The sequence below is a fragment of the Furipterus horrens genome, unplaced genomic scaffold (assembly GCF_987537825.1).
Source record: "Furipterus horrens unplaced genomic scaffold, mFurHor1.1.pri manual_scaffold_2, whole genome shotgun sequence".
NCBI classification, from domain to species: Eukaryota; Metazoa; Chordata; class Mammalia; order Chiroptera; family Furipteridae; genus Furipterus; species Furipterus horrens.
This window is the reverse complement of record NW_028327172.1, coordinates 163,109,132-163,135,455: the sequence shown is the minus strand read 5'-3', so window position 1 is coordinate 163,135,455 and position 26,324 is coordinate 163,109,132. Positions and strand designations below refer to the sequence as shown.

The window sequence follows — 26,324 nt, the reverse complement described above, 5'->3', positions numbered from 1 at the left end:
GAGAAAGAGAGGGAGAGAAACATCACCGTGTGGTTGCCTCTCACTTGCGCCCCCAACTGGGGACCTGACATGCAACCTAGTTATGTGCCCTGCCTGGGAATCGAACCAGCGACACTTGGCTTGCAGGCTGACGCTCAATCCACTGAGCCACAGCAGCCAGGGGAAAGGGTGCTTTTAAGTACTTAAGATGGTCCCTGTTAAATCCTTAAGTGCTATTTTCCTTATTCTTTGCCTGGTTGTCTTCTGTTCATTTCAGTGTTTCAGTTTAAATGTCATGTTTCGTAGAAGAGGTCCCAGAACAATAAAGTAGAATTACATTTTTCTATCTTGCTACTGCACACAAAGTACCCATTTACATGTTGAAGCTTTGTTGTCATATATACTAAGAAAACCTCACTTAAGTATGGAAATGTTAAGAAAAACCATCATGCCTTTGACACAATATGCCTCTAGTTGTACAGTTAGATCTAACTATATATTATTAACCACAGTCTGATAATTTTATATATGTATTGTTTTTACAGACAAATGTATTTTCTGAAACTGAACCATGAGTCTAGCACTCGATGATCTGCTTATTTGCTGCCGTCAACTAGGACATGATAAAGCTACGGAACGAAGGGTAGTAAATTACTTTTAATCTTTCCTTGAAATCAGTGTGTGATTAATAACAACCCATTATTATGTTCTTTTTTCATTTTCAGAAAGAAGTTGAAAACTTTAAGCGTCTGATTCGGAATCCTGAAACCATTCAATATTTAGATAGACATTCAGATTCCAAACAAGGGAAATACTTGAATTGGGATGCTGTTTTTAGGTATTCCATTCTAATTTTTTTTTTTTACTGTATTTTTTTTCATTTTTATTTCTGTTGTGATTTTTTTTGGTGTGTATTTAGGTCTTATTTATCTTTGTCTCCTATATAACATTTTGCCTTGCATATGAAGTTGGCACTTACTAAAAGATGTTTACATAATAGACAAAGTTAATTTTAAATAGTTTGTTTAATAAAATGTCTTAGGCAAATTTCCACTTCAGATTAGAGAGAATTCCTTTCATAACAGTTAGTTCATAAGACTTAATTTTAAATTAGAGAATAAAGTTAAGTTATAACAAGTGCTTTATTACTACTTTGACATCTTTTTTTCTTTTTAATTCTCAGCAATGAATATACTTACTGATTATATAATATATATTATATAACATTGCTATATTGCCTCCCGTTCACTCCCTGACTGGGGATCAAACCCCCAACTTTTTGTGTGTCTGTGTGTCTATGGGACGATGCTCCAAACAACTGAGCCACCTGTGCAGGGCCTGATATCTTTAAATATTGCTTTAAGTAACTGCCAGATACTAAATTATAATACAAAAATAAAAGGAATTTTAGAGTAATTCTATATGAATGAAGTTTAAAAAAATTCAGGTATTGAAAAGATACAATTGGTTGTTGGATTGGTGTGACAAACAGAATTGATGCATTTTTTTTACCTTAAGACAGTTTTCAACTATTAAGTCCATTTATAGCTAGAAATATATTGTAAGTCTTAGGAAAGATGAATAAAATATTCAAGTAGAAAACTTGAAATATTTGTAGTCAAGAGGAAGTATGACTATTTACTTGTTTTTTGGTCTTTAGAACAGATAGTCTATTTTATTTTTATCTCTTATTTGGTACCAGATTGACTATTAAGATTTCAGTGTGGATAACATGAAAAACGCATGCCATTTTTTTGGTTACATAAGTTTATTTCATATATCACAAATATAGTTATTGTCTAAATGTGAATATTCTTTTGCATGAACTCATCAGGTGGGCCAAATATGCACCTGTCACTACCAAGTAATCATGAATATTTTATAGGAAGGCTTTATTTAAATGCTAGAAACATTTCCAGATGCCTAAGAAAGAGAGAGGTCATGCACAGAATAACAAGAATAGGTGACAGAGAATTGAGAGCCCCTAATAGTACCACAAACTTTTAATGATAAAATGAGAAAGCAGGTAGTGAAGCAATATGAAATCATGGAAGTTACAGATTAAAGAGTTTTGCAGACCAGACTCTAAATTGGTATTGTAGGGGCTTAGGCCTCGAATGAGAAATTTGTTTCATTTTTTTGTAATTGAAGCACCATGGTTTAAAAGATGCTCTCTATGATGGCACGAAGGGCTTTTTGAAACTATTATAGTAAGTTAAGCATTTTGTGAGTTTCTTAAATTCCATTTTGTTTTCATGAAGATTTTTACAGAAATATATTCAGAAAGAAACAGAATGTCTGAAAACAGCAAGATCAAATGTGTCTGCCTCAACACAAGCCACCAGGCAAAAAAAAATGCAAGAAATCAGTAGCTTGGTCAAATACTTCATCAAATGTGCAAATAAAAGTAAGTGCTATGTTATTTATTATAAATAATTTGCTTAACAGTTAATTGTCTCATGAGTTGGGTCTAAATATGATGACATCAAAGTTAAGTGCTAACTTCAATATCTAGTACATAAACCGATTTTTAATATTTAGGTAAAGATATTTGGAGGAATTTATGTAAGCATGGAATGATATAATCTTCAGGTTAAAAGGATTAAAATTATTACTTCAACACCTGCTCTCCTTGGACTGCCTATTTATGTCCTTAGCACTTAGATAGCTGTATGGTTAAACATTTTTTGAGGCTTTCTTTACTATCTTTGAATAGCATAATAGTAGTGAAAACTTGTCTACTTTTGTACCTGTTTCTGCTGTCTGAAATAATATAGAAAAATTCTAATCATTTTTTTCTTTAAGATCTATGAAGTCCGTCATTATATTTCCCTTACGTCCCCTTTTCTGTGCTAAACAGACCTTCTTCTACTTCCTTCAGTGCATGTGAATGTTGCTGTCTTCTGAATATTCTTCAGTTTAATTCTACCTCTCTTAAAATATGGGACTCAATCTTACAGGTATGTTATGATTGGTACAGAGTAGAACAGGACTTGACATCTCTTGTTCTATACTTTTACTAGTTCTAAAATCACATTAGCTTTCTTGGTAATCAAAACCCATATGTATATATATATATTTAAGTATATTATATTGATTATTCTGTTACAGTTGTCCCAATTTTTTTTCCCTTTGCTTCCCTCCGCCCAGTACCTTCCTTCCCTTCAGCAATCCCATCCCCCTTAGTTCATGTCCATGTGTTGTGCCTATAGGTTCTTTGGCTTTTCCCTTTCCTGTACTATTCTAAACTTCCCTGTCTGTTTTATACCTACCAGTTATGCTTCTTGATCCCTGTACCATTTCCCCATTTCTCCCCCTTTCCATTCCCAGCCAATAACCCCCCAGATGATCCCATACCTATGATTCTGTCCCTATTCTGGTTGCTTGCTTAGTTTGTTTTTGCTTTTATTTTTTAGATTCTATAGTTGATAGTTGTAAGTTGTAAATTTGTTGTCATTTTAATGTTCATAGTTTTCATTATCTTAAATAAGCCTCTTTAACATTTCATATTATAATGGCTTTGTGATGATGAACTCTTTTAGCTTTACTTGCCTGGGAAGCACTTTATCTGTCCTTCTATTCTAAATGATAGCTTTGCTGGATAAAGTATCTTGGTAATAGGTCTTTGCCTTCCCTCACTTTGAATACTTCTTGCCCGTCCCTTCTTGCCTACAAAGTTTCTTTTGAGAAATCATCTGATAGTTGCCGAGACCTGCGTACCTCGATGTCAAAAGTAAGGTACCTGAGAAGGGGGCAACGTGGAGATTAATAGAAAAAACACAGACACAAGATTAATGCAAAGCGGGGGACCAGATGGTCCATTGCCCTCAGATGGAGAGACAGTGATACCAGCCTGAGTCCACCAGGTTTATTTACAATGTTCTTTTACATCAGCTACTGACATCAGCAGTCTTGAGGTAAAACTAACAAGTGAAACTTCTAAGAAACAAACTGATGAGAAACTCCTGAGAAAGCTGTAGGTGGAGTGTTCTTAGATATCTTGCAAGTAGCTCTTGCTCTAATCTAATAGTCAGGATGTTCCCTGCTCCTGCTGTGTTTCCAGCCCCCAGGGCTCCAGCTTTCTTTATCAAAAGGCTGCATGTTGCAGATATATTCAGTCAGGCAAGACTTGCAAATACCTGACCCTCAACAAATGTAGACAATCAGGCAAGACCTTGCAAATACCTGATCCTGGCCAAGCAAATTGGCCTTCCTTTTGTAACTTCAGCTTTCACGATCCCCTTCAGATAGTCTTATGGGAATTCCTTTGTAGTTAACTTTGCTTTTCTCTCGCTGCTTTTAAGATTCTCTCTTTATTTTTAACCTTTGGCCTTTTAACTATGGTATGTCTTGGTGTGGTCCTCTTTGAGTCTAGCTTGTTTGGGACTCTGTTTGTCCTGGACATGTATGTCTGTTTTCTTCACCAAATTTGGGAAGTTTTCCTTCATTATTTTTTCACATAAGTTTTCGTTATTTTGCTCTTCCTCTTCTCCTTCTGGCACACCTATGATTGGAATGTTGGCACGTTTAAAGTAGTCCCAGAGGTTCCTAAGCCTCTCATTTTGTTCAATTCTTGTTTCTTCATTCTGTACTGGTTGACTGTTTATTTTTTCCTTTTGTTCCAAATCATTGATTTGAACCTCAGATTTCTTCACCATTGGTTTTGTGTGGATTTTTTTTTTGTTTCACATAGCATAGTCTTAATTTCTTCCCATATTTGTGTGTCGTACTTAATCTTGTCTGTCAAGTCAGTAAGCATCTTTATCACCAGTGTTTTGAACTCTGCATCTGTGAGGTTGGCTATCACCTCGTTGCTTACTTCTCCTACTGGAACCTTGATCTTCTCTCTATTTTGGGTCATACTTCTCTGCCTTCTCATTTTGGCCGCCTCCTGTGTGGGACAACCTGTTTCACCACATTGTGGCACTGTATTTGAGGGAGGGGTCTGAGAAGGAACAATGGCACTTGCTCAGAACTCTCCCCTTTTCTAGGCACTTCTCCAGCATCCTATATGGGAGTGGCACCCTTCTAGCTGTTGCCCTGGTTATGGTTCTTAGAGGGGGTGGGTTTGCAGACGTTATAGGACTGGGGGGGCCTCTAACGAAATGGACTCCACTGAGAGACAGGCAGTTTATTTTACAGCCTCAACTCCCACTGGTTTTCATAGTCAAAAGCAATGAGGCTTTATTTTCCCCGGCGCTGGATCCATGAGCTGCATGGCTTGTTCTGTAGCTGGGATCATTCCCCAGGTGTGCCTCCCAACTTTTATAATGTGTGACTGCTCTTTCCGCTGACTTGCCACAGCCACAGGCTTGCTGCTGCCCTGCTGCCGCCACCACCACCACCACACCCTGTCCTCTCTACCCCTCCTACCTGTCTTGCTGAGTATTGCTCTTTTATATCTTTGTTTGTTGGACTTCCATGCAATTAAATTTTCTGGTAGTTTTGGTTGTTTTTAGTTTTGAAGTAGTTGTATTTCTTCTTTTTCTTTTTTTCTGTTTAAAGGGTTTCGTTTATTTTTAGATAGAGGGGAAGGGAGAATGGGAAAGAAACATCAATGTGTGGTTGCCTGTCACGCACCCCCAAATGGGGACCTAGTCTGCAACCCAGGCATATTATCCACTGGGAATAGAACCAGTGACACCGTGGCTTGCAGGCTGGCACTCAATCCACTGAGCCACACCAGCCAGGGCATTGTATTTCTTCTTATTGTTCTGGAGGGTGATGAAGCGTGTCTATGCGTCCATCTTGGCCAGAAGTCAAAACCCATATTCTTAACTAACATTGTGCTTACTCTTAATTTTTTTTTAAATACCAAAGAAATTGCTTTTTGCTTCTCATGAGCCATATATCTCCTATTGAACTTGCACAGTTGATAGTTTGAAGAGTTTATATATTTGAACCAACATGCAGGATCCTACTAGGCTTTATGTAAGGAAATGGGGTTCACACAGTGCTAAAAAATCAGAATCAGAATTGTTTGTTTAGGGATTCTTGGAGTCACACTTTGTTTACTCTTCACAGATAAGGATGTGGCTTTGTGATACCAAGTTTAGTTTAAGAATCAGAAGAGCCCAATGTTGGTAAACATTAAGTAGAAGGACATAGGTTATTAATGAATGGTATTTCAGAATGGAGGTATAAGACTTGAATCCAAAAAACATGGTTTTGCAAAAAAAAATTTCTATCTCCTCTGAGACGCCAGTTTGTATAGATAGTTATAGGTCTTGTCAAGGACTCCAGCATAGATAAAGGGAAGCGCCACTGAAATATTCTGTACCTGTGTTTGCCCTGTATGATGACCTTGCATCCATTAATATTTGTATTGGCTACTAACATTGGGTTACTGATAGATCTTTATGTGTGCCCATTTGTAGACCACTAGAAAAGTTTGCAGCTTTAAATTTTGCTTTATAATGAAAAAAGAAAACTTAATTGCATAATTAACATAGGAGATCATCTTTAAAAAATACATGAAGGTATCAGTATGTTGGCCTACAGGAATGAGTGGATGAAATCATCAGTGTATAATCATTTAAATGGTTAAAAATTGCTATTTTTATTTAAGGCTTTGTTTTCTTTCAAGTTTGACTTTATAACTTAATATAAACATCTTTCATCTTAAAGCAGAACCTGGGTGCTGTTACCATATCATCTTCTTCGGTTGCTTTTCTCAAAGGGTGGGAGAGCTGATGGGAATTTAAACACAGGTTCAGACTTTGCCAAACTGGCTTGACGTTGGTAACCAGCGTATGGTGAAAGAAACAGATTAAAGAAAAACACAGGCAGCTGGTAAGGAACCAGTAGGCAAACATTGTTCATTTTTCGATGTAGGCATTTGTCAACTCTGTACAATGTATAGACATTCTAGAGAATAGAAAATCTTGCTGGGAAAAATGTTAAGTTCCATGCTGTTCCTTAAAGTCATTGCAGGCAACATAGGTATCCTTTTGAGGCAGGTTCTTTAGAAAAGAATGTCAGTGTTATTCTGTGTGTGTGTGTGTGTGTGTGTGAGTGTGTGTGTGTGTGTGTGTGGTTTTTATTTGCATCTCTGATGGCTAGTGATGTTGAGCATTCTTTCATATGTCTATGGACCCTCTGTATGTCCTCTTTAGAGAAGTGTTTGTTAAGGTCCTTTGCCCATTTTTTAATTGGAGTGTCGGTCTTCTTGGTGTTGAGTCATATAAGTTCTTTATATATTTTGGAGATCAATCCCTTGTCTGAGGTATCATTGGCAAATATATATTTTCCCATATGGTTGGTTCCCTTTTCATCTTGCTGATATTTTCTTTTACTGAGCAGAAACTCTTTAGTTTGATGTAGTCGCATTTGTTTATTCTTTCCCTTATTTCCCTTGCCTTAGGAGATATATCAGTGAAAATGTTGCTACGTGGGATATCTGAAATTTTCCTGCCTACTTTTTCCTCTAGGACTTTTATGGTGCCATGGCTTACATTTAAGTCTTTGATCCATCTTGAGTTTATGCTGGTGTATGGTGTAAGTCAGTGTTATTCTTGAAGCACTTCTCAAATTTGGTAGAGAAAGGAATTATATTGGGATTAAGGCCACAGGGAAATATTTCATTCTGATATTAATTTATGCAGTTATTTAACAAATATTTATTAACCATCTACTATTAGACAGTAACTTGGTTATTTAGTTGGGATATAGAGATTAAGTCCTTTCCATAAGAAGGCAGTAATAAAAATATAACCTGCTATAGATAAGAAAATGTTATCAGGACTCCCAAGAAAAAGGTGCACAGGGTGTTAGAGCAAAGGAACATATGACTATGTATTTGATCATTGACCAGATGCCTAAAATTATGATATAAGCCTTAAGTAAAAATGACTTTCCAACTTCTGGCCAAAATGGAAGCATAGGTAGACATGCTTTGTCTCCTCGTACAGACATTACATGGATCACAACTAACCTCAAAGCAGTAAACAAGCAGAACTGCCAGAAAATATACCTGTATGGAACTCTGACATCCAAGGTTTTAAAGAAGAAAGATTCATCCAGACAAGTAGGAGAGGCAGAGACGGGAACTGGGGTGGAGAGGACGCAGTGTGGCAGAGTTGGCAACGTGACAGCATCAAGGCAGTGGTAGCAGCTGTCAGAATGAGCGGGCCCACATTCATATGTGACAAATAAAAGCCCAAGGGACACCTGGGGAGCAATCCCAGCCCCAGGCCAGACTTGGCAGCCCAGGGTTCCAGCACTGCGTGAATAAACTACAAAGCTTCTGGATATGAAAACCAGTGGGGGTTGGGGTAGAGGAATAAACTCCCGCTCTCTCAGGAGAGTCCATTTAAGGGCCACCATGGCCCTAGAATGTATGCAAACCCACATACTCTGGGAATCACCACCAGGGCAACAGCTAGAAGGGAGCCAGTCGCATGCTGGAAATGGGTGAAGTGACTGGAAAAGGGGCCAGTGCTGAACAAGCAGTGTTGTTCCCTCTCTGACCCCTCTCCCACGTATAGTGCCACAAAGCAGTGAAATGAGTCGCCCTGCCTTGGCCAATACCTGAGGAATACCTAATGCTCTGCCTCTTAAAGTGTAACAGGTGCACCAAGACAGGGAGTCAAAGCAGCTCTACCTAATACACAGAAACAGACAATAGGGAGGCTACCAAATTGAGGAGGTAAAGAAATATGGCCCAAATGAAAAAACAGATCAAAACTCCAGATAAAGAACTAAACGAAATGGAGATAGTCAACTTATCAGATGCAGAATTTAAAACACTAGTAATAAGGATGCTCAGAGGAATGATTGAGTATGGCCACAAAATAAAGGAAGAAGAGAAGATTATAGAAAGTGAAATAAAGAAAAATATACAAGGAACCAACAGTGATGGGGAGGAGCCAGGATTCAAACCAGTGGTTTGAAATATAACAAATAAACATTCAACCAGAACAAAATAAAGAAACAAGAATTCAAATAAATGAGAATTTAAGAAGACTCTGGGACATCTCCAAAAGTGCCAACATTCAAATCATCAGGGTGCCAGAAGGAAAGAGGAAGAGCAAGAAATTCTAAACGTATTTAAAAAAAGCTAATGGAAGAAAACTTCCCTAATCTTGGTGCAGATAATAGACATACAAGTCCAAGAAGCACCGAGTCACAAACAAGTTGGACCCAAAGAGGACCGCACCAAGACACATCATAATGAAAATGCCAAAGGCTAAAGATAAAGAGAGAATCTCAAAAGCAGCAAGAGAAAAGGAGAGGTACCTACAAAGGGGTTACCATAAGACTCTCAGCTGATTTCTCAAAAGAAACTTTGCAGAAAAGAAGGGACTGGTAAGAAGTGTTAAGTGATGCAAAGCAAGGACCTACAACCAAGATTACTCTACCCAGCAAAGCTATCATTCCGAATAAAGTGCTTCCCTACAAGGTAAAGCTAAAGGAGTTCATCATCACCAAGCCCTTATTATATGAGATATTAAAGGGACTTATTTAAGGAAATGAAGAAGATCAAAACTATGAACAGTAAAATAACAAACACAGCTATCAACTGCATCTAAAAAACAAAAACTAAGCAAACAACCAAAACATGAATGGAATCATAGGTATGGAGATCATATAGATGGTTAACAGTGGTGAGGGGTTAGGGGGAAACGGGGGAGAAGTTACATGGATTAAAAGCATAATTGGGAAAAAGTCGACAGTGGGATGATAAGAAAAATAAAGGAAGTGCAGAAGCCAAAGAACTTATATCCATGGCCTATGGACATGTACTCAGGGGGGCATTGCTGGAGTGAAGGGGGCGGAGGGGGACAAAACGGGAAAAGAAGATGGGACAACTGTAATAGCACAATCAATGAAATATACTTTAAAGAATGATTTTCCAATTATATCAGTGTATATTAATTTAGTCTATTCTGGCACTTAACTAATCTCCTCATGAGAAAATTCTGAACTAGAATATAATCGGATATACATAATGACTAGTACCTTCCTCATAGCTTATAGCAAAAAATGGTGCTTGTGGTCAAGATGATGGCATAGTTAAACATGGCTCGCCTCTTGACTCAACCATATCAAAATTGAAGCTAAAGTATAGAACAGTCATCACTCAGAACCGTTAGAAATCGAGTTGATGGGAAGTCTCACAGCTATGGGATTAAAGAAACCACATCCTTCCAGACTGGTAGGAGAGGCACAAATGCATTATGGGCTGGTCTCTCACATGTGGTGGATAAAAATTTGGAGGTATATCTCAGGAGCAAGGATTCCCAGCTCCACATCAGGCCCCCAAGCCCTGTGTTCCAATGCCAGGATGATAAGTCTCCACAACTTATGGCTGCAAACCACTGGGAATTGAGATGGTGGAAGAAACTGCTGGAGCCCCAAGCAGTTAATCTTAAAGAACCCACACACGGACTCACCTGCTCAGACTCACTTCTTTTGAGCTCCAGCACCGGGGTGGCAGCTTGAAACGCACCAGTGGCATACAGAGAGAAAGTGAAGTGTCTGGCATCAATACCAAAGAGGCCATTGTCTTTTCTAAACACTCCTCCCATAAAGGCAGCAAGCTAGTGTCATCTCTCAGACTCCATCAACTAGCTTAACACTGTGACCTACCTAGGAGGTCCCCAGAGACTGCCCCTCCAAGCAAAGAGTCTACCCAAGCTGCTTTTCCATATGAATGGCTGGTCTTGGCTCATGCTTCACAACTTCCTAAATCCTCACAGACAAGCCGCAGGTGGCCTCAGTGGGCCTGAGGCCCAGCTCTAGCAGCAGCCACCCTAGATTGACAGCTTGGCTTCATCTGGGAATCTCCAACCCAGCACAAGTATTAGCCATCTCATATTGCTTTATAGCTCAGATAGGGTGGCCCCAGGCAAAACACTGCTGGGGGCTGACCTTGACCCGCACCACCCAGGAAACCCCAGGACCTGCACACCCAGTGGATGGCTACAGACCACATCAGAGCACTAGCACCCTTCCCCTACACAGCTGATCCTCCACTGAAGGCAGAGGTTAGTGGTCAGTGGTCACAACCAGTCCTTGCAGCTGAGTAACATGGATAAATCCCTCCCATTGACCTGCCATCAACAACCAAAGCAACCAAAGTTCAAGAGAAGGGTATACTCACCCCACATGAAGGGAGCACCTCGAGTACCCTGCTTGGGTGATAGGGGAGACTGTGCCATTGGACCCCATAAGGACAGCTCCTTCATTAGGTCAGACTACCAAGGCATGGAATCAAAACAGCTCTACCTAATATATAGAAACAAACATGGAGAGGCTGCCAAAATGAGACAGAGAAGCATGGCCCAAATGAAAGAACAGGAAGAGCAAGAAATTGGAATCTATTTGAAAAAATGATGAAAAAAAACTTCCCTAATTTGGTGAAGGACACAGACATGCAAGTTCATGAAGCACAGAGAGTCCCAAACAACAGCAGTGCAAAGAGGCCCATTTAAAGGCTTGTCATTATTAAAATGCCAAAGGTTAAAGAAAATGAGGGAAATCTTAAAAGCAGCAAGAGAAAAGAAGTTAGTTACTTACAAAGGAGTTCCCATTGTCAGCTGATTCCCAAAAGAAACTTTTCAGGCTAGTAGGGATTGGCAAGAAGTATTCAGAATAATAAAAACAGGGACCTTCAGCCAAGATTGTGCTACCCAGCAAAGCTATTTAAAATTGAAGGGTAAATGAAGAGCTTAGCATAGAAGAAAAATCTAAAGGAGTTCATCATCACCATATCTATATTATATAAAATGTTAAAGGGACTTATTTAAGAAAAATAAGATCAAAAGTATGAACAATACAGTGGTAATATCTATCAACAATTGAATGTAAAAAAAGAAACTTAAGAAAACTAGAAGAGCAGATATGGTATCAAGAATACAGAGAGTGTTTTCATGGTTGCCAGACGGCAGGGGTATGTGGGGGCATGGCTTAAGGGGTGAGGGGATTAAGAAGTAAAAATAGGTAGTTACAGAATAGCCGTGGGGATGTAAAGTACAGTATAGTAAATGGAGTCGCCAAGGAAGTCATGCATGATCCACAGACATGAACAATGGTGGGGGAATTTCCCGAGGGTTGCAGGGTGCACGGTGGAGGAGGGCAAAGGTGGAAAATTTAGGACAACTGTAATAGCATCATCAATACAATATAATTTTTAAAATGTTATATGTGATTTTTAAATTGTTACTGTTAAAACAGGATAATGCCTCAGGTGTGACATCAGTATGATTTGCTCAAAATCAACACTTTTTTTCAAATTTAAAAAACAACATCACCATTAAAAAATCTTTATTTTAGAAGGTATGCATCTATGACAAACAGTGGGAATCTATTAACCTTCACATCCATTACAAGTTAGTTTTTTAAAACAAAAAATTTAGCATGCTTACAGTAAATAGAATGGATAAATCCAACAACGCAGCAGACCTGTGAACTGTGCAGGCATGTATAGCAAGTATACAGAGGCCATTTATTTGGTCCATAAGTACAGTACAGTCACATTTGAATTTTACAAAACATCCAATATAAATAACCTGAAACTGTAACAATATACAAAAATTGGCTTTTTACACAGACATTCCAGACAGTAAAACTTCAAAACTTGTGTAAATTAACATTATTTTACATCAGTCAACATAATGCCAATTAATATTTAAAAACAAATTTCATCTCATAGCACTTGATACTTTTGGAATCTGTTTTGGTCAGGAATGTGAAAATGCTTAGATTTAGGCTAAAAATAATTCTTTTTTTTTAACCCAATTAAAGGCATAATATGACCTTTATTTGTATTTATCACTAGGCATCAACTTTACTAAACCACAATATTTAAAACTATTAAATAATATCTGAGGTTATTTACATTAAAAAGGCAACATGCATTGTGTTGTTCCATCTCATGACTGGTTATACAACTGCTTTGTTCAAAGGGTTTTAAAACTGTATTTCAACTTTTCATACAGCATACTGCAAGATGCCTGATAGTTCTAGCAAAATAAGTGCTGTCAAAGGGAGCAGATCATCTACAAGTCAGTCACTGGTTTCAGTTTTTTCCTTTGAAACAGAGAACATAACAAACAACCTGGTCCTGCCCAGACAACATAATGCAGTACGAGGGTTCTGTTTAGATGTTTTTTCTGTTCAATCTGTTGCTATAACATCAGGCTCTTTTGACCGCTCTTTGTTCTGATACTCTCTTTTTCATAATTTCCTCTAGTGACTTCTTTCTTCACTGATGTCAGCATTATTTGAAGGACCCTCTTCATGTGAATTAACTGAGCACACCATCTTGCTCTTGTGCTCTGGATGTGGAAGTCTGAGCTCCATCACTCCCATTGGTTATGCTGCACTTTTGCTAGGCCTCACTGGCAACTTCAAATTCAATCCTTTCCTAGGAGTTCACTATGAAAGATGTTGATCAATAAAGTGTAGTTCTGAAGGAAGTCATCTGCTTGAAGCCAGCTCCCATTTTCTAATTCGAAATTATGACAACTTCTTGTGATTATTAGCTTCTGTCTCTCCCTCTTCTGGAGATACTAGGGTTGTTCTTTTCCCATCTTTAATTTGAACATCTGGTGCTACCACAGCAAATTTTTCTTTCATAGCCTTGTAATGTGAGAATGGTTACTTGGTGGACATTCAGGCACAGTCTCCTCTGGCCTGCTGGCACATATGTAACAGTTAGGGTTGGGAGGATCCAGTGTACAACTCACAAGTAGCTGCTTTCTTGGGTTTGGTTTATTAAAAAATACTGTTCTGCTGGCCTATTTTATTGATAAAATTTTCAGTCCTTCCAATACTGTTAACCCAGCATTCATTGCATTAGTATTGGCAATAGTGGAATAATGTTCCGTTACATTGATACGCTCTTCATACAAAAACTATGCATCCTGAGATGTGTAGCAGAGGTAACAAAATTTATTGCAGATGGGTTATACTTGTACCATACTACCTCAGCTCCATCCCCTTTTTTCTGCTAAATGAACTCTCAAAGTCCCAATGCTCTTTGCAAGAAGACATGCATAGCCCCTCACATCTAGAACGTGCTGGTCTTTCAGACCTAACAGGGGTTCATTTTGATGATCTGATGCATTGGTTTCTTCTTACTGACTATGTACTTCATCCCAGTCCAACAGAACCAGAGGTTTTCTTTTCCACATAGTTTGTCCATTGTCAACAGATACCTGATATCGTCTTTAAAAAGCTTGGTAAAAAGTTTAACTGGATTATATCTTATTAGTTTAGTCCATTTCTTTGTGGAAATACATTAATGTCACCATCTTCATTCAAAATTACTACCTTAAATATTTATGTGCCATAAATACTGTTATATGTCTTGGAAGTAATTTTGCTCTTCATGGTAAATATCCTCCTTATAATCTTGTTACTCTAATAAATTTTTTACAAAAATACCAAGAAACTATGGGTCTTTTTAGATCTGATTCCAGAAATTGAGAATTATTAATGATAGAGTAATTGTTTTTGCTATACAAGAATATATTCCTATAGGAATTGGTAAACTTTTTGTAAAAGGACTGGATAGTAAATATTTTTGACTTTGTAGGCTACATAGTCTTTGTCTCTAATACTGAACTGTGCTGTTTTAGCTCAAAAGTAGCCATGCCAATACATAAAGGAATGAACATGGCAGTGGTCCAGTAAAACTTTATATCCAAAAGCAGGTGTCTTGAAAATTTTGTCTATGGGCCATTGTTTGCTAATTCCTGCTCTATGAGAAGGAGGTTAGTTAACAGTACATAATTTCCCAAAAGGAATTATTGTATTTTTCTCACTATAAGATGCACCTGACCATAAGACACACCTAGATTTAGAGGAGGGAAAGAAGAAAAAAAATATTCTGAACCAAATGGTGTATTAAATATTTAATAAAATATAACAGAATAATATTTCAACCATGTAAAGTGAACAGCAGTCTGTTGCTGTAGTTTGTGGAATGGGGACGCAGAGGTAATTCCAGCAGGCAGAATGAGTGATCAGCAACAAACAGAGGGCTGTAGCTCGCTCAGGCTATCAGCGAAGACTAGCAGTCCAACCATTCCTTCTATTGGGTTACAAAAGGTGCTAAAAATAGAATCAATAGGATGTATGTGTATAGAATACATTCCTTACGGGATTATGGAGCAACATAGCTTCTGCGGATAGTTTAGACATTAAACTATTAAGCCTACAATACTAAACTACATTTTATCTAAAAACTACAAAGCAAGGTAATAAGTGACAAGGGTCCGTTCCACCTCAGGTATTATCACTGTGGGAAAGGAGACACTGTACCGTAGGACCCCTTTGTTCTCAGGAGCGTGTGACCTGGCTACCAGGAGCTGCATGCAGCACCTGGCATCGGCAAGACTCGTTTGCAAGTTCTTGCAGGCTGAGTCACACACCACCTGAACAGTAGGGCTTGTATGCAAGCCCCCCTGCGGATGCCATCTGGCTTTTCACAGTCAACAGCGGTATTAAGAACCATCATCACTGTTATTAACAAACGAGGAGAGACTTTAAGGTTCAAGTACTCTTCTAGTTTTTTGGGAACCCCATGGAACTCATCATCATTACTGTCAGAATTTATGGGGGCCTTTAATAACAGGCATTGAGGAAGCTAAGAGGTATCACTAGTTGTAACAGTCACTGAGAGTATCACTATCCTAGTTACAGGTTCTGACAGACTACCCCCAGTGCCTGTTATGGCTAGTGATGACTCTTAATCCACTCAGTGCCTATGTTACTACTAGAATAGTGACCCCACCATAACTCCCTTTATATACTACAAACTTCAGCATTTGTGGCTGCTCATCCAGTTACTGCTGGCCTCCTCACACAGAAATCTGGTGTGCACTGGAAACAGTATGGAGGTAGGCAAGAGTTGTAGCATCTAACAGAGCCAGTAGCCAGCTGAGAACATATTGCTTCAGCTTCACCCATCTGCCTCTTGTGATTGGCAGAGCTTAAGACACAGTGATTGGTGACTAGAGGCGGTTCTACTAACACAGACCCCACCCAGTGTCAAAGACAATTGGTAATTGGCACTATGCCTCATACCCGTTATTAGCCTCAGCTGATTCGACAGGTCAGCGGTTGTAGCTGAGAGTGTCAGGTGGCTCTCTGCCCTTTCCCAGGTACCAGGTGATGGGCAGAGGCGGATGGCAACTGCTCAGAAGCCCTGAGATTCAGCAGTAAAGTGGGACATTTAAGCCTCTCCAGGGGTTTCGTGTAGGCCCACCGCTTCCTCTTCTAACAGCTGTTGCCACAGCTGACGGGTCAGGTAATACACATCATGGTCTGTGACACAATATTTGCTCCATAAGACGCACAGGCATTTCCCCCTGACTTTTGGAGGGAAAAAAAGTGTCTTATGGAGAGAAAAATATGGTATTTATATAGTTGCCATTCCAAGGTCCCTAATTTACTTATCTGAATATTTATATATATTTTATTTACTTTTTATTTTTTTTTTATTTTTTAAATAGGAGCACCCAGGCTAAAATGTCAAGAACTCTTGAATTATATCATGGATACAGTGAAAGATTCATCTAATGGAACCATTTATGGAGCTGATTGTAGCAATATACTGCTCAAGGACATTCTTTCAGTAAGAAAATACTGGTGTGAAATATCTCAGCAACAGTGGCTTGGTATGTTTTGAAGCTTGTTCTTGGTGAATTTTTCCTTGTGAAATAATATTTCAGTAAAAGCATAGTCAGAATCTTTCTGTATCCCTAAATGACCTCATAGTTTAATAGTACCTTAGTAAAATTGGTTATAGAATCTGACCCTAAGTCTTCATTTATTTATGTGCTTCCTAAATTATTTTCTCTGACAATTATAGAGTTGAAAAGATATCATCTCCTGTCCTCAAGGACTTGATAGTCCAGTGGTAAAAAAAATAAGAAAAAACAAGTAAACTAAAACTATAATGTGATATGACATAGACATGTTTGGGTGCAGTGAGTTCACATATCAATGACACCCAAACTCAGCTATGGTTTAAGTAGAATGAAGAAAACCAAGTGAGAGATATGGCCTAAAAGTGAAAGCAAGAGTTCCAAGTTGAAAGGGGTGACACATTTTCAGTGTTGTAGAAGTGATAACACATAAAAGTATCCATTGGATTAGGTGGTTAGCAGGTCACCGATAATATAATGGAAATCTAAAGTGTTAGCGTAGGACATGTAGGACACAAGGAGTTCTATATAGGGTCTATATGACATAGGGCCCAGTGACTTATAATCTAAGTAGAGTGGGTCTCAGGGTGGAGTCTAGTGTTGTTTGACAATTTGTTGGTGTGTGGTACTGAGCGATCACAAAGGAAGGAAGTTTTCATCAGAGACTGAAAGATTTTGAGTATTAATTTCGAAGGTGGAACATTTCTGAGTCTGAATGGCTTTAATGGGTACCAGGAAGTAACTTGGTGTTGTTGACAATTTGTTAGGTGAGAGGTATGAAGTGACCACAAAGGAAGGAGTTTACAGTCAGAGAGTGAAACATTTGAGTTTATTGATTTCAAAGATGAGAGCATTGTGGGGTCTGAGTGGAATTTGGCTTTAATAAGGTCACATTAAGCCAGATGTCAAAGTTGTCTAATACAACCACCTCTGAAAATTTAGAATCTCAGTATTTTCAGTGAAAAGTTTTCAACTTAAATTGTGTTAAGTAAATTAAAAGCCATTTATATGTATCCTTTACTGTCAGTTTATCATTTCAGAGTGAGAAATATGTGAACATAAAACCATGACCTAATTAGTGCCATGCATTACACTGTACTATTCCCACATAAATGAAGGTGTTCTCAGCTGTTATATTAATTTCTGAGGCATCATCTGGATTCTTTGCCATTGCTCTGAACACAGGGAGGTTTTATCCCAAACACAACCCTCATCAAATCTAGTGGCAGCCTTTGGAGAATAGGCCATTGATATCTAGGATACTTCAACAAGTCTCTCACCAAAGTGGGTTACACCCTAAGTATTTACAATATTTGCAGATTTTAGATTGTTACTCTTAACTATGGGTTTCACTGAACAAAAAAGGCAGCCCTTTAGTCTTGTTATTGTGATTTCATCATTTGGCATGTTCTCAGAAATCCTTTTTATTTTATTTTTATATTTTTAAATCCTCATCCAAGAATATGTCTCTTGAATTTAGAGAGGGTGGAGGTGGTGGGAAGAGAGAGAAAACTTCGATGTGAGAGAAAAACATTGACATATGTGCCCTGACCAGGGATTGAACCCACAACATTATGGTGTTCTGGGCAGTGCTCCAACCAACTGAGCCACCTGGCCAGGGAAATTCTTTTTATTTTTAAGCAAAGTATCACTATTTTAATAATAAGCCTTTTTGTTGAATTACTTCTCTAGTTAACTCCCTTCTCTGAACTTGCTTCTCTAAATAGGACCCTGCTCAGGAGGTGAAGTTAATGAAGTTAATGTTTAAAATATACATGTATAGTTGTTAGTGGTGGTGATTGAAAATAGGTTATGGATTAGATTGTCCGGGGAGAATTTAGAGTGAGATGAAAAGATGGCCTAAAACAGAGCCAATATTACCATATAAATTTTGGAATCACTTTTTTGATTTCTATAAAAAATAGTGCTAGGGTTTTCACAGGAATGGCATTGAATGTATTGAGAAGAATAGACATTTTAATACTGTAAAGTCTTCGAGTCCATGAACAAGGTATAGCTCTCCATATATTTAGAGTTTTTTTGATTTATGGAAGTTAGTGTTTTAAAATTACCAGCATGTAGAATTGGTATATTTTTGTTGGATTTATACTACAGTAGTTGGTAAATTTTACTGTTTTTTAAATTTCTGTTTCCTTATTTTTCAGTACTGTTACACAGTACAGCTGATTTTTGTACCTTAGCCTTGTATCCCAGGACCTTGCTAAAATCACTTAATATATCTAGGAGCTTTATTTTAGATTTTGTGGGATTTTCTGTTTACACAATCATGCCATACACAAATGCTAGAGAGTTTTTCTCCTTCACTTCTAAGCTATGTGGTTTTTATTTCTTTTTCTGTTTCATCTTTTTGGGCTAGGACCTCCACTATGATTTTTTTTTTTTATGGTAAAATGAACATACCAAAATTTACTATTTTAACCATTTATACAGTCAAAGCAGTTCTACCTAATACACAAAAACAAACACAGGGAGGTTGCTAAATTGAGAAAAAAGAAATATGGCCCAAATGAAAGAAGAGATCAAAACCCTAGAAAAAGAAGTAAACAAAATGGAGATAGCCAGTCTGTCAGATGCAGAGTTCAAAACATTGATGATAATGATGCTAAGAGAAATGACTGAGTACGGCCACAAAAGAAAGGAAGAAGTGAAGGTTATACAAAGTGAAATAAAGAAAAATATACAGGGAACCAACAGCGATGGGAGGGAATCCTGGATTCAAATCAAGGATGAAATAAACATTTAACTGAAACAGAAAGAAGAAACAAAAACTGAAAAAAATGAGAAAAGGATTTGGAACCTCTGGGACAGCTTTAAACATACTAACATCCGAATCATAGGCATGTCAAAAGGAGAAGAATAAGAATAAGAAATTGAAAACGTATTTACAAAAATAATGAAAGAAAACTCCCTAATTTGGCAAAGGAAATAGACATACAAGTCCAAGAAGCACAGAGTCAGTCCCAAACAAGTTGGACCCAAAGAGGACCACACCAAGACACATCATAATTTAAATGCCAAAAGTTAAAGATAAAGAGAGAATATTAAAAGCTGCAAGAGAAAAGAAGAGAGTTATAAAGGAGCTCTGATGAGTATCAGCGGATTTCTCAAAAGAAACTTCGCAGGCAAGAAAGGACTGGCAAGAAATATTAAAAGTGATGAAAAGCAAGGACCTACAACCAAGATTACTCTATCCAGCAAAGCTATCATTTAGAATGGAAGGGCGGATAAAGTGCTTTCCAGACAACGTAAAGCTAAAGGAGTTCATTATCACCAAGCCCATATTAGATGTTAAAAGGACTTATTTAAGAAAAAGAAGATCAAAACTATAAACAGTAAAATGACCACAAACTCACAGCTATCAGTAATTGAATGTGAAAAACAAAAACAAACTAAGCAAACAACCAGAACAGGAACAGAATCATAGGTATGGGGATCATTTGGAGGGTTATCAGCTGGGAAGGATAGAGGGAGAAAAGGGGAAATGGTACAGGGATCAAGAAGCATAATTGGTACGTACAAAATAGACAGGGGGGTGTTAAGAATAAAATAGGAAAAGGTGAAGCCAAAGACCTTTCATGCATGACCGATAGACATGAACTAATGGGAAGGGATTATTGGAGAGAATGTGGGTATCAGGCAGGGGGAGAGGGGAGCGGCAAAGGGAAAATATTGGGACAGCTGTAACGCCGTAATCAAAAAAATATACTTTAAAAAATCATTTTGTACACCTGAAAGTAATATGCCAGTTATATTTCAAAAATATTCTTTAAAAAAGGAAATACCTGATAACAATAATATGAGCCTCTATTTCACGAAACTAAAAACAAACCCTAAAACTTCAAGAAAAGCAGAAAGACATGAATTTGAGAACAGAAAATATAATAGAGAAAAGTTACTGAAACAAAGTTAATTTTTTGAAAACATCAATAAAATCTAGAACCTCTAGCTAGTGTGACTTAGTAAAAAGAGAGAAGACACCAATAACTGATATTAGGAATGAAATGGGGCATAAATACATATCCTACAGCTATTAAAAGAATAATAAAGGAATACTTATGAACAGAATTTGACAACTGAATTTAAGTGGACCAATTTCTTAACCACACACTATCAAAACTTACCCCATATGACATAGATAGTTTGAATACTTGTGTAACTATTAAAGAAATTAGATTTGTAATTTAAATCTTTTAACGGAAGAAACTGAGAACAAGGTAAGGATATCTGTTCTCACCATGTACAAAAAAACATTGTACTGGAGGTTCTAGTCAGGGCAGTTAACGAGAAAAGGAAGTAAAAGGCATACGTATTGGAAAGGAAGAAATAAACTGTTCTGTTTGCAGATGGTATGCTTGTCTATGCATCAAGTCTCAAGGAATCTACATTTAAAGATGTTATTTGGGCTTTTATTTTATTTTCTTAACTCCAGAAACTCCTTTTTAATATGCTGTTTTACTATCTGCTCTTTGACCTTTTTCTGTTGTTGCATTCATGAAAGAAGCGAATTCATCTGGAGGCATGCACTGAAGCCTTTTTTAAAGTTGGACTCTAGTCTTTTCACACTTGTTGAATGTCCTATGCCAACTTTTTACCACTTATTAGGGGAGTATGTAGGATTCTTTTAGAATTGAAATAATTTCCCCCAACTAACATAAAAACCCTGAAATTTGAGCTTTAATTAGAGACAGCTGCATTGTTGGCTTTTCCTCCTGTTTTACCTGTACTTCTGCCAAGTAACAAGAGGGAAATGATAAAGATAAACCCTCCTCTTTTCTGATCGCCAAATGTGTGTCTATTAACTCAAGTGTTTACCATTATTTAGGTATTGTACATAGTAGAAAAAGTTCAGGAAGCGCTGATACAGTGTTCTATAAATTAATGTCATATATGATAGGAATACTTGGAAAAATTATTTTCCTTACTATTTAATGTTTGAGGTATTTATATTATCCTTATTCTTTCGTATTTTATATCTCTGATTTTAAATTATTTCTGCAGAATCATGACATACGGTAGAAAAGGAAGCTGCCCATAGGTGTTATGACTCACTTTACTGAAGACTTTCTAATTATCTCTTTTTGGGAAGAACCTGCATTAACAGCTTTGCTTTTTATTGTATTGGGAGATAATTCTCAATACATCTCACATTTCTGCGTATCTTATGAGCAGAGACACTGCTTTTTTTCCCAGACTATTTTTTTTAAGTATGTTTGTATTGTGAGCCTTGGAATATAGAGATGATGATAGAAATGATTAATGGCTTCCTACACAACTAAGGGCAGGTTTTCTTTTAGCCCATTAACTATTGAAAGCTTGGGGTTTCTTTCCTGTAATGTAGCTCACTGTTTGCATCTATTTCATCTGTCACTCTTCATATTGCCTTTGGGATTGAGTAATTTATGCAAAAATGAAGTTACCCTATTTTTATGAGAAATAAATTGTCCATTATTAGTCGAACAGCATTAAAGCAAAATAAAACTGTGGAGTGTGCACCCTGTGAAGTACTTTGTTAGGCTTAGATGAAGAAACAGGATTAGATAAGTTAAGTAGCTTATCTGATGTCTGGCTCTTAGTTTCCATTCTCTGCTGCCTGAAGTTGTTCCTGTCTTGAGTGCAATTTGTATGAAATACAATTAAATTTGGATGGAATGCTTTTAATGTATTAAATATAAATTAGCATAACTTAAATCTTTATTCTATGTGGAATTATTGAAATTTAAACTGAGTTGTGACATTTAAGTTATGTGACTTGTTAGTTTTATTTTTTTTTAAACATAATACATTTTTGTTTTTGTTTTTTAAGAATTGTTCTCTGTGTACTTCACGCTGTATCTTAAACCTTCACAAGACATTAATAGAGTTCTAGTGGGTAGAATCATTCAAGCTGTGACTAAAGGATGCTGTTCGCAAACTGATGGATTAAATTCCAGATTTTTGGATTTTTTTCCCAAGGCTATTCAGAATGCAAGGTAATCTAATCTCTTTTTGCTTTGTTTTATTGAAAATTCATTTGATCTTGAAAGACTTAAGTTTTAGATTCAATAGCTAAAAATACTACTAATTTTTAAAACTTGGCTTGTTATAGTAGAACTAGTGAGTTAACAAGGGAAGTATTAGCTAGGTCCAACACTTCCTGAATATCCAGATCTGTCTTGCTTTTCTATTGACAGGAAAAGCTAAATACCCTTGAAGTAGTTTATTTTCCCCATTTTTGAGAATAAGAATAAAATAAAGTATATTTTGGAAGTGTCAAGATCTTCCTTTTGTGTGATATCATCCAGTTTTTAATGTGAAACATTTAATAAATGATAAGATATTACAAATCAGTTTTGTATGATTTGAGACAATGTTTTAGTAGCAGGGAGGGCTAATAGGAGTGATCTGTTAGCACCAGAGAAGAACTAGTTTTTTGTTGCTCTGTAGTATTGCTGGAATTTTTTTCTGAATAGTTCTGAAACTGAGGTTATTGTTACTTGAACATTAGATTTTTCTTTCAGTGTGCTATTAATAATTGTCTTCAGTTTTGTGTACTTTTTTCCTGTTAAACCAAGTTGAGTCTGTTTATTTTTTATTGCAGACAAGAAAAAACTTCTGCAGGTCTAAATCATATCTTAGCAGCATTTGTTATTTTCCTCAAGACTTTGGCTGTTAACTGTCGAATTCAAGTTTGTGCTTTAGGAGATGAAATTCTTCCTACCTTGCTTTATATTTGGACTCAACACAGACTTAATGATTCCTTAAAAGAAGTGATTATTGAATTATTTCAACTGCAAATTTATATCCATCATCCAAAGGGAGCCAAAACCCAAGAAAAAGGTATAAAAGAAGTTTTTGTTGTTTTGAATTTGTTTCTTCATTGAAACATATAGGCTTAAGCATGAAATCTGTATTTGGTAGGAGGTTAATGACCTTCCTTTGGATTGCTGTGCTTGGTAATGATATTAGTCATGATTATTTTTTTATATATATTTTTAGAATTTGAAGCTGTGCTAGTAAATCATATTATGCCTTACCATGTGTTTAGATAATGTTTATGAGGAACACAAATATGAGACACTATTCGCTTTTGGATTTAATTAGGCAGCAATAATTATTTGTTAAGAGATATGACACAGACCAAGTGTAAAAGAATTTAGAGAAGGTAGGGTATTGTTTACCCACACATTGCTTTTATTAGAAGATAAAATAGATAAATGTGGACTGAAAATAGCCAATCAGATTAGTCAGTTCCCAAAGAAGATTGGTACATGGAGCCTTAGACCTCATAGTTACTCTCAGCCCCTGTTTACTGGGAAAACCAGAAATGAACAACCCATCCACTCTTGATTCCTTCACATTTGTCTTTCATCAAGAGAGTGTTGCTTGGATGGTCTAGGTCCATTGAGGAGGCAAGAACTTTATTGGGTGGAACTGGAAATGAGTGAGTTTCTTCATGGTCAGGCTGAATTTGCCTTTGGGCTTGTACAAGCCTCTGGACCAATTCACTATGGTTAGTTTAATGATCTTATTAAGAAATCATGCTACATTGAATAATAGCAACTAAAACAAGGGAGAACTGTTGTAGCTTTTTTTTTTTTTTTTTTAATCAGAAGTAGCTGTGTATGTTTCATGAGTTCTAATATGTATGGTTAGATGTATTTGTAGTGCCTGAAACCTCCGGGAGTCAAAGAATAGTGGCTTTTCTTAGTTTTTCATCTTTCACGTAGCTTGCACTAAGATGAAAATCAGTTTTGTTAGGAGATGGCATGACATGTTTAGGGTTTTAGTTAATTGCACGTTTAGGATGAACTGAAAATTGGTAGGATGACTGCCAGAAATGTTAATGTAGTTTTAGGCTAGGATAGTAGATTTTGTGGGGTATTTTTTGTTTGTTTGGGGTATAGTAACCCATTGTTCCCCAGGGTGGTCAGATCACTGTTAGAGTATGATGTTCACCAGAGTTTGTAAAATCAACATTTTAAGAAGGACATAAGTTGACTGGAATGTATCTAGGGAAAGAGGACTGGGATGATGAGAATTGTGAATAGTGTGTCATTTGTACAACAGTTGAAGGAACTGGTAAGATGTTTTTCTCTTAAAACAGACATACAGAGAACTTGGCCCTCATACAAAAGATGGGACATATTAATTGTATTTGTTCCACGACAGAGAAGAAATTAGAGAAAGTTTGATTGAGATTTTTTTTTCTACAGATTTTATTTCTTTTAGAGAGAGAGGAAGGAGGGAGAAAGAGAGGGAGAGAAACATAGATGTACAAGAGAAATGTCTGTTGGCTGCCTCCTGCATCCCAGGCACCTGCCCACCAGCAATGGAACCAGCCACCTTTTGGCCTGCAGGATGACACCCAGCCTGCTGAGCCACACCGGTCAGGACCGAGTGAGATTTCAGTTGAGTTGGTTAGAGAAAGTTAGACCAGCATATGGGAAGATTTTTAAAGAAATACAGTTACCTCAGTGTGAAATGGACACTGTTAACAGATGAGTAATTGAAAATGACATTAGAAGACATCTGGTCTAACCTTCTATTCAGTACTAATGCCTCTTCTGATAATGTCCTGGAGAAGCTACTTCATAACGGTATCCATTTCACACTCAGTTGGTGGAAGTTGGCAGCACAAGTGGAGAGTATATACACATTATATTTTTTGCATTACAGGTGCTTATGAATCAAGAAAATGGAGAAGTATCTTATACAACTTATATGACCTGCTAGTTAATGAGATAAGTCATATTGGAAGCAGAGGAAAATATTCTTCAGGATCTCGTAATATTGCTGTCAAGGAAAACTTGATTGAATTGATGGCAGATATTTGTCACCAGGTATTTGTCACATTTTGAAATTTCCTGTTAATTTTTTTAACTGGACTTTAAAAATCTGTGTTCTGATAAAAAGCATATAAAATTACTCTGTACCTATAACTATTCTTTTCAAAATACCATAAATATTTAGAATTGTCTCTGACTTAGACAACTGTTCTGCATATTATGAACTTAGTGAAAAGCAGTGATGAACATTTTCATTCTTAAAATATTGTCTATAGCACATAAGATTACCCTAACCCTAATGTTTCTTTCTTTCTTTTTCTTTCTTTTTTTTTTTTTTTGTTCTACTGAGTTAGAAATCACATAGCATGAAATATGCTATTTACAATTCAATGGTTTTAAGGATTTTCACTATGTTTTACACCCATCATCTCTATTTAATTTCGGAGCATTTCTTCAAACTTTGTCCTAATTCTCCACTTCTTCCAGTCCCTAGGAACTAACCACTGATCTTTGTCTATCGATTTTGCCTATTTTATTTCATATAAGTAGAATCATATAATATTTGGTCTTTTGTGTATCGCTTATTTCACTTAGCATGTTTTCAATTTTTATTCATATTTTACCATAAATCAATATTTCTTGTTTTTATTGCTGAATAATATTCAGTCATATGCACATATTACATTTTGTTTATCCATTCATCAGTTGATGGCTTAATGTTTCTGAAGTAAAACTTTTCAGAGGTTTCATTAACATCTTAGATAATTTAAGTTGTCAGTATTTTATTAATACTAAATTTATGATTTTCATTTTTTCAAAAAACATTTTATTGATTGTGCTGTTACAGTTCCAATTTTTCCCCATTTGCCCGCCCTCAAAAAGTACCTCAGCCTTTGTTCAT

General features: G+C 36.9%; 1 protein-coding gene and 1 pseudogene across 1 annotated transcript in view; one reads left to right on the top strand and one right to left on the bottom strand.

Moving 5' to 3' along the window:
* Window positions 1–26,324, top strand: part of LOC150019847 (serine-protein kinase ATM-like) — a 174,450-nt gene that overhangs the window by 3,698 nt on the left and 144,428 nt on the right. Inside the window, exons 2-8 of the mRNA XM_090266710.1 lie at window positions 525–622; window positions 705–817; window positions 2,241–2,386; window positions 16,443–16,607; window positions 22,462–22,627; window positions 23,236–23,474; window positions 25,314–25,477. Of these exons, the coding sequence (XP_090122836.1) occupies window positions 551–622; window positions 705–817; window positions 2,241–2,386; window positions 16,443–16,607; window positions 22,462–22,627; window positions 23,236–23,474; window positions 25,314–25,477 (1,065 nt within the window). The 5' untranslated portion in view covers window positions 525–550. The remainder of the gene's footprint in view (window positions 1–524; window positions 623–704; window positions 818–2,240; window positions 2,387–16,442; window positions 16,608–22,461; window positions 22,628–23,235; window positions 23,475–25,313; window positions 25,478–26,324) is intronic.
* Window positions 13,099–15,442, bottom strand: LOC150019850 (SUMO-activating enzyme subunit 2 pseudogene; annotated as a pseudogene).